Source organism: Syngnathoides biaculeatus, chromosome 16 (assembly GCF_019802595.1).
Source record: "Syngnathoides biaculeatus isolate LvHL_M chromosome 16, ASM1980259v1, whole genome shotgun sequence".
In the NCBI taxonomy this organism is placed as follows: domain Eukaryota; kingdom Metazoa; phylum Chordata; class Actinopteri; order Syngnathiformes; family Syngnathidae; genus Syngnathoides; species Syngnathoides biaculeatus.
The window spans coordinates 8480266-8488190 of NC_084655.1; the positions used below are offsets into that span (position 1 = coordinate 8480266).

The 7925-nt window shown below is 42.9% G+C and overlaps 1 protein-coding gene across 1 annotated transcript; it reads left to right on the forward strand.

The window, feature by feature from the left end:
• The first annotated feature begins 617 nt into the window (after positions 1–617).
• LOC133515019 (transmembrane protein 238-like) lies at positions 618–7477 on the forward strand. Its single transcript, XM_061847226.1, has 2 exons — positions 618–5373; positions 5464–7477. The coding sequence occupies exon 1, from the start codon at positions 807–809 to the stop codon at positions 1521–1523; it is 717 nt and encodes a 238-aa protein (XP_061703210.1). The 5' UTR covers positions 618–806; the 3' UTR covers positions 1524–5373; positions 5464–7477.
• The last annotated feature ends 448 nt before the right edge of the window (positions 7478–7925 follow it).

Here is a 7925-nt window from a genome sequence, read left to right on the forward strand (position 1 = left end):
TGTGTGTGTGTGTGTGTGTGTGTGTGTGTGTGTGTGTGTGGTGTGTGTGTGTGTGTGTGTGTTTGTGTACTAGAGGCACGACCAAGTGGAACCTCAGAGTTCGAATGTTTTGGTTGTTGTACAAGTCAGTGTTTGGTTAAAAAAAAAAAATCTGCGTTAAAAATGCCTCAATTTTTAACAAATTCCCAGCTTTGGCCTCACAGTTCAAAGGTCCCGGGTTCAATCTCGGCCCCGCCTGTGTTCCTCCCACATCCCAAAAACATGCAACATGAATTGGACACTCTAAATTGCCTCTAGGTGTGATTGTGAGTGTGACTAGTTTGTCTCCATGTGCCCTGCGATTGGCTGGCAACCAGTTCAGGGCTACCCCCCCCCCCCCGGCCCCCCACCCCCTCCTGCCCGTTGACAGCAGGGATCCCGTGGTCCTCGTGAGGATAAGTGGCTCAAAAAATGGATGGATGTTTAAAACGTGATTGCACAAGTCCCTGTATGTACGAGTGCGTGTATAAATGTGTGTATGCCATGTGCGTGAATGTATTTGCATACCAGTACAGGTGTGTGTGTGTGTGTGTGTGTGTGTGGTGTGTGTGTGTGTGTGTGTGTGTGTGTGTTGTGTGTGTGTGTGTGTGTGTGTGTGTGTGTGTGTGCCAGTGCCCCTCCTCCTCTACGCCCCTTATTGTTTACCGTGTGGGCGTGTCTCTCGTGTTGCAGGCGAGCATCGAGCATCTTCCCTTTTTTTTTTTTTCTTTCCTCCCAGTGATTGCCCGTTACTTTTTTTTAAATGTGATGTTTCCTCGCTCGTCGCTATGGACGTGAGGAGCCTGCTGGGCAAATGTTTGCCGCTCGTCGTCGTCGGCTTGTCGTTGGACGTCGTCGGCCTGACGCTCCTGCTGGTCGGCGTGTTCGCGGACGTGCGCGCGGCCGACGGACAGTTCTACGGCGACTTCTTGATCTTCACGGGCGCGCTCATCATCTTCATCAGTTTGGGCTTCTGGGTTATGTGGTACGCGGGCAACGCCCGCGTCGCGCCGGACGACGGACGCGACCTCCGCCGGGCGGCCGGCCTCGCTGAGCGCATCGTCCGCAAGCTGTCCGAGAGGCTCAGTCGGAAAATGGCCGCAACGGCGGGCGCGAGTACGGCCAGCGACACGCGCGCGCACGACGCTGAGCTCGCGGGAGACACGAAACCTCACCAAGCCAGCAGGGTCACTTGGGGAAAGGCCACCGTTCACAAGGAAGTGGACTTACAAAACTTTAACAGCAATCAAGAACAGCGCCACGTGAACAACAACAAAAGATACGGCCAGGAAAAATACCATAACGGATACGATAATGGCACGTACGCAAAGGAAAACTACGATGACAAGGTCGGTTACAACAAACAACAGTGCGAAGCGTACAGCCATGAAAAGTGTGCTGATAAAGAAGCACACAACCAGGAAAACTACAAAGAGGAAGGATATGACAATGAAGGTTATGAAGTCGTTGACTGTGACAACAAATATGAAGGTGAACATGTGTAATGCTAACAACAACCTTGAATAACTATTGTCGGCCTCTTTATCATTTCTTAATAAAAAAAAAAAAAACAAGGAATGAGCATTTCAAACGACTCGAAAATCATCATTATATCATCATCTTTAACAAATAAATTGGCCAAAAAGAAAGATTAATCTAATCCCAACAATTTTCTTCTCGGCAATAATAGTCGAATTTCAGAGCCCCTCACTCACAATTTTGGACCCTACGTGTCTAAATGTGGATATTTTCAACTGAAACTTCTCAGCCAATGGGAGAAGGCCTTTCCCAAGTTGCAAACAAAACCAAAGGGTTGAGGAAATATATTGAGAAATAATCCAGTTATACACTTTCAATCTAATTTGAGGGTGTTTTTTTTTTTGTTTGTTTTTTTACCATCCATCCACTTTCTGAGCCACTTATCCACACAATGGTCACGGGAGTGCTGGAGCCTATCCCAGCTGTCATGGAAACCACATGGGCGGGGCTGGGATTTGAACCCTTTTCCTCAGAAATGTCAGGCCAGCTGCATCACTGTCTTTTTTTTTTTTTTACAGGCGGTATCACCCAAAAAAAAAAAAAAAACAACAATGGCCATCATCTGATTTTTAACATTCTTGATGTGCTGGAGTCAAGTTGAAGTGATCATTCCAACCAGACTGAGGGTTTTGACAGACTGATTTTTGGCAAATCTTGTCTTGGAGCGACCCTAACACAACCACAAAAAAAAAAAAAAAAAAAAACTGATTGAATTTTTTTTAAACTATGAAAAGGAAGGATATAACAATGACAGACAACAAAGATGAAGGCAAGCAGCTGTGACGCTTAATTACCCTTTATAAACTACTACGACAAAACCACATAAACTATAACGATGGACAGAGGACATGATAATGAAGGATACAAGAATGATGAATACAACAATGAGGCATTCAACCGTAACAGCTACAGTTTTGGATAACAAAGATGAAGGTGGACAACACTGACACTATATGAACACAAACAACAACCTTTAATGACTATTTTTGCACATTATTACAATCATTGGAAATGTCTCCTTAATGTTATTTTAATCAGCCGTCAATAATAACCTTGTAACAAAACAGGTAACCTTGAATTGGAGCCCACACCTCCCAGGTTTCTGTGGCGCCCCACACAGCAAAACAGCCGAGTCATATTTGCTTTTTGATTTTCCATCATGGTCATGTGACACCCCGCCAACCGGTTGGGCGTTGTAAACTAAACAAACACCAGGTTCCTGGAACATGCGCACACACACACACAAAACGACAGCGTCAAACAGGCAAACCCGCACACTTCTTCCTTAATAAAGTGGTAACGTTCCTCACGTTTTATGGAATCCACTAATACCTTAACTTACAAGTGCTCCTGATTAAGGAGTTTTTCAAGTTATGTGCCGCCGCTTTTTTGCTTTGTGTTGCAAGCCAAAATTTTCGTGACGAATGAGCTTCAGATAGGCCACCGCTCAAGTGAAGCAACAAAAATGGAGAAGCAGAGGTATGCAAGGGGAGCCACAGCAGCCAGTGTAAAGTGATGGAGCGGAGTCAGCGGATGCTGAGGCACGCTGTGTGAGGAGGTCGCCGGCTTTCAGCTGACTCAATTGCTACAGAAATCCTAACTTTACTTGGCCTTCAGATTAGCTCAAGAACAGAACACAGAGGGCTTCATGGAATGGGCTGGAAAGGGGGGTTTATCGTGTGGGGTTGATTATCAGGAGCTGGGCTTGGGCCCTTAGTTCTACTGAAAGGAACTCTGAACACTCCAACATATCGAGAGAAACTGGACAATTCCATACTCCCAACTTTGTGGGAACAGTTTGGAGCTGGCACTTCCTCTTCCAACATGACAGCAACAGTGCACAAAGCAAAGATGAGCGAGTCTGGTCTGGATGAATCTGACTGACCTGCAGCACACTGTCCTGACCTCAACCCAAAAGAACACCTTTTGTTTTGAGTTTGAGCAGAGACTGGGAGCCAGGCCTTCTTGTCCAACATCAGTGTGTCACCTCAAAAATGTGCTTTGGGAAAAATGGTTAAAAAAAAAAAAAATCCTCAGCGCATTCTCCTAAACCTTGTGGAAAGGCTTCACAGAAGAGTCAAAGCTGTCCTACCTGACAAGAGTGTGGCAATATTGACAAGGAAGGGGAGGTCACTTAAATTCATACTTTAAAGAGAACCAAGTCTTGTTTTTCTTGACCAAGAAACGGTCTTATGCTAACGAAAATGGATTTTCCTTTATCCATTTTCTATCGCACCTGTCCTTATTAGAGTTTTGGGTAAAATGGAGTCTATTCCAGGTGACCTGCGACAAAAGTTGAGATAAACCCTGGACTGATCTCTCAACTTCCATCCATTTTCTGAGCTGCTTATCCTCACAAGGGTCATGGGAATGCTGAAGCATAACACAGCTATCATCGGGCAGTAGGTGGGGTACACCATGAACTGGTTGCCAGCCAATAGCAGGGCACATAGAGACAGACAACTAATCACACTCGCAATCACACCTAGGGGCAATTTAGAGTCTCCGATTATTGCATGATTTTTGGGACATAGGAGGAAACCGGAGTGCCCAGAGAAAACCCACGCTGGCACGGGGAGAACATGCAAACTCCACACAAGCGGAGCCGAGGTATGAACCCCGATCCTCAAAACTGCGAGGCCAACATTCTTAACTAGTTTCTCCATCGTGACGCCCTATATATCCCATTCATGGTTCACCACTCGCGCCCTGCATGTTCGCGGATGTTGGTCTCCCAAGGTTTTTTTGTTTTAATTTACCATATTTTCATGATCATAAAGGCCCTAAATTCTATTCTCAATAGATGAGGTACCACATTAGACATGGTGCCTTATTATGTGCACACTGAGTTCCAACATTTGCAATTGTCCAACAAAGTACATTTGAACACACTGGTTACACTGTTAGCATGCGTGCCAGCGTGTTGTAAGCTACCATCCCCATGAATAACGGGTAACACTCTATATATATCTTATATTGATTTGACAGACTTGTAAACAACACTCTTCTCCGGTATGCGTCAAATTGACCAGATGTTTCTTTGTTCAGTTTACTGGGCCTTTAATTTTTTTTCCTTGCCCCTGAAATTAAACGGTAATGTCACATCCAAGGTTGTCAATAGAAAGCTCCAAAACAAAATTTCCAACCCCCAAAAATAAAAACCTTGACAATGATAATCGGTCTGTGAAGGACATCATTTATACTTGTGGTCTTAATACTGCATTTATTTGTCAATATTAGATGAACATACTGGAACAGTTTGGTGAAGGTGAATGTTGAATAGAGCAGACATCCTTCCTCTATGTACTCCAAATCCAAAGCTGAAGTTGTTCCCGCTGTCACTGTCAGCGCTCTTAGCCTCAGGGGGTTCTGCTGCACTCCATTCTGAGGTGACGGTCTTCTTGTGACTCACATTTAGAAAGTCGCTGGCACATTTTGTCAGGCCCTGTAACTCTCTGCAACCTCAGTTTTTAAAAGACAGAAATACCCATGCAGCAATTTCTCCTTCTGACTTCCCTTTGAATTAATTGATTGAGAAAGGATTAGCAGAGAGTCATGTTTGTGTGTATACCTGCTTTAAAGTCATATGTGACAATAACCAGAGTGAAAAGAAGGGACTTTCGAGAGAGAAAGAGAGAGAATGGGTTGATGTGTTGGAGGAAAAGAACAACCTGAGGAGAAATGAGCCAGAAAGAGGAAGACGAGGGGCTGAGATTTGAACACCGGTCCTCAGAACTGTGAGGCCAACAATCTAACCACTTGCTCCACCGTTCCTCCCGGATTCTCGACACTGTCAGGAATTAATTTTTTTAAAAGGTAAAAATTCATAATACTTGAAGTACATTTCAATTTTTATTTACTTCTGTGTCTCTAAAACAATAGGCAATAAATGTTTGTTCTTTAAAGGGGGAGATTTTGGCTGCGATTTTATGTTGTTATGCTGACTGGCGGTGTGAGGCAGTCAAAAGTCATCAGGAAGGAGCGAAACAAGTCGGCCCAGCACAAGAATGAAGATGGACTTCTTCATGAACCGGTCCTTCCACTCCAGGATTCTTCAGGAGTCCCGTGAGGAGCGCTGCCAGTGTCAAAGCAGCCCGTTCGGCCTCGGCTCATCTCGCTTCGGCCATGGAGACCAACAAATGCACGTCTTTCTTCCTTGCTCTGGCCGTGTTCCTGGACGTGGTGGGCTTCCTGCTTTTCCTCGTCGGTATCTTCGCCCCGCTGAGCTACTGGGACTTCTTTGTGTTCTCGGGACCTTTGCTGATCTTCCTCAGCCTCTTCCTGTGGATCTTCTGGTACATGGGCGGCCTGGTGGTGCCTGAGGAGGAGCTCAACCTGCCCAAAAGTGACATCCTGTGAGCCTTCTGAATGGGGAGACACCCAGACGCTCGTCTCCTGGCTTCATCCGACGGCAGCATACGCATGCGACAATGTCACACCAAACGTCCACCAGACGGAAAAAAAAAATGGAGAATGAAGGATACAAGGAAAGGTTCCAAACCTTGTAATGAAGGAACATTTTGCCGGATCTCTTTTTGGCATTTATCACACTTGACTGATTATCAGGAACATTTTGAGATATCTTCAAGATAACAAGAAAAGATTCATTTTTGGAAATAACTGACAAAGGGAAGGAAGGGGAATCCCTCATTTTGTCATCCCCTCTCAAGTTTTCTTTTTTCACCTTAATTGGGTTGTGATTTTCCAGGCCCGGATGGGGGTCTAGTTCAAAGGAACTTGTTGATAAACTAGATTTGATATGAAATCACTAACTAACAACACCGAAAGATAACTTCACAGACAATGTATAAAGAACTGAAATGTCCACCATGTTAAGAATGATAAAAAGCACACCCGAGTTAAAAAAAAAAAAAAAAAAAGATTTATTTGCTGGTTTGCTATTCAACTGCTTTTAACTTTCTGAACTTTGGGGAAACTACATTGACTATTTTATTCAAGTAAAAGAAAGAAAGACAGGACCACTTAAACTACCATTAGTTATGATTTAATCCTCTGGTTTCCATGCCCTGATCAAAAAGGTCCCGACATGTCATTGCAGCATCAAAAGGGCTTTCCAGTTGTGTCATTGATAAAGACCGATTGCACCTGTCTCTCGAGGTCCGGGTCTCTGTATCTAGATGGTCAGGAAAGTGAAAATGAAGGACGTGAGAAGGAACATTTTGTTGGATCTCCCGTTGATGTTTGTCACACTTGACTTTTGAGATTGATCCACTTTGATGATCACGACAAGATGGAACCACCTAGACCAGTGATTTCCAGCCTTTATGGAGCCAAGGCACTTATTTTACAACTGAAATATTGCACGGGAAACCAACAAACAAAAATGCCACAAAAAAGTGGATAAACTGATTACAGTACTCTCTCCTATCTAAAAGAAACCCATTTATTTGTTGAAATCCCTCACTGGCACAAATAGATGAACAAAGACATTATTTCTTGTAAATATTTCTTACAGCAACTTCGTCAATTTTTATCAATTCCCACACCACACCTGAAGGGTGTCCATGGCACACTAATGTGCCCTAGTACACTGGTTGAGAATCACTGATTTAGCAAGACGCTAGTATCATCATCTTGCACTACACTTTTTCACACAGACAATTTCATGTTTTTTGTGAAAATGCACCTTACATTGTTGAAATGTTCAGGGGAACTTGGAAATGTTCTTACTTGTTGAAATAAAAGCTTCTTGACCAACTGTTTTTCATTGCAGGCTACATACTAGTAATGGAAAACTGATATAATACATTGTTGCCCCTGCATGTTGTTGCTCTTACATATTTTTTTTAACAAAGACATTGAGTTTGAAATCAGAAGTAATGGAACACAGCAAAAAACAAATATAAATATTATTGTTTGCATTATGTTGAGAAGGGATTTGTAGTATTTGTAAAAGAGAAATTGCACATTTTTGTACTGATTTTCAACAAAAAGTAAAATCAACAAATATATTTTGATTTTATTTTGTGTGCCATTTTTTTTATGAAGGTTGGTTTTTATAAAGGTAAATTGTAGTTTTCAGTTGTATAGAGAATTAAAAAAAAATCACACTTAGAAACACACATCAATGAACTGCAAAATTATAGAACTGATTATTTTGCAGGAGTCTAATTTTTCTCAGCGCCACATTAGAGATAACAGATAGGAAAATGAATGGAAAGATGGTTGGATAGATGGATGTAGTATATCCACTAATGCTTTTAAAAAAATCAATTTCTCAGTGACCCCTCCCAACTTAATATCAGCAGTTTTAGATCTACGTATACAGTATAGCTATAATGTCCTTTCTAAGTGAGCCAAACCTTGAACAGTAGCACATGGCAGGTGTTACTATTCACTTCTTGTAT

What these genes read in the sequence shown, in the direction of transcription:
- LOC133515019 (XM_061847226.1), top strand. Translation starts at nt 807, where the DNA reads ATGGACGTGAGGAGCCTGCTGGGCAAATGTTTGCCGCTCGTCGTCGTC.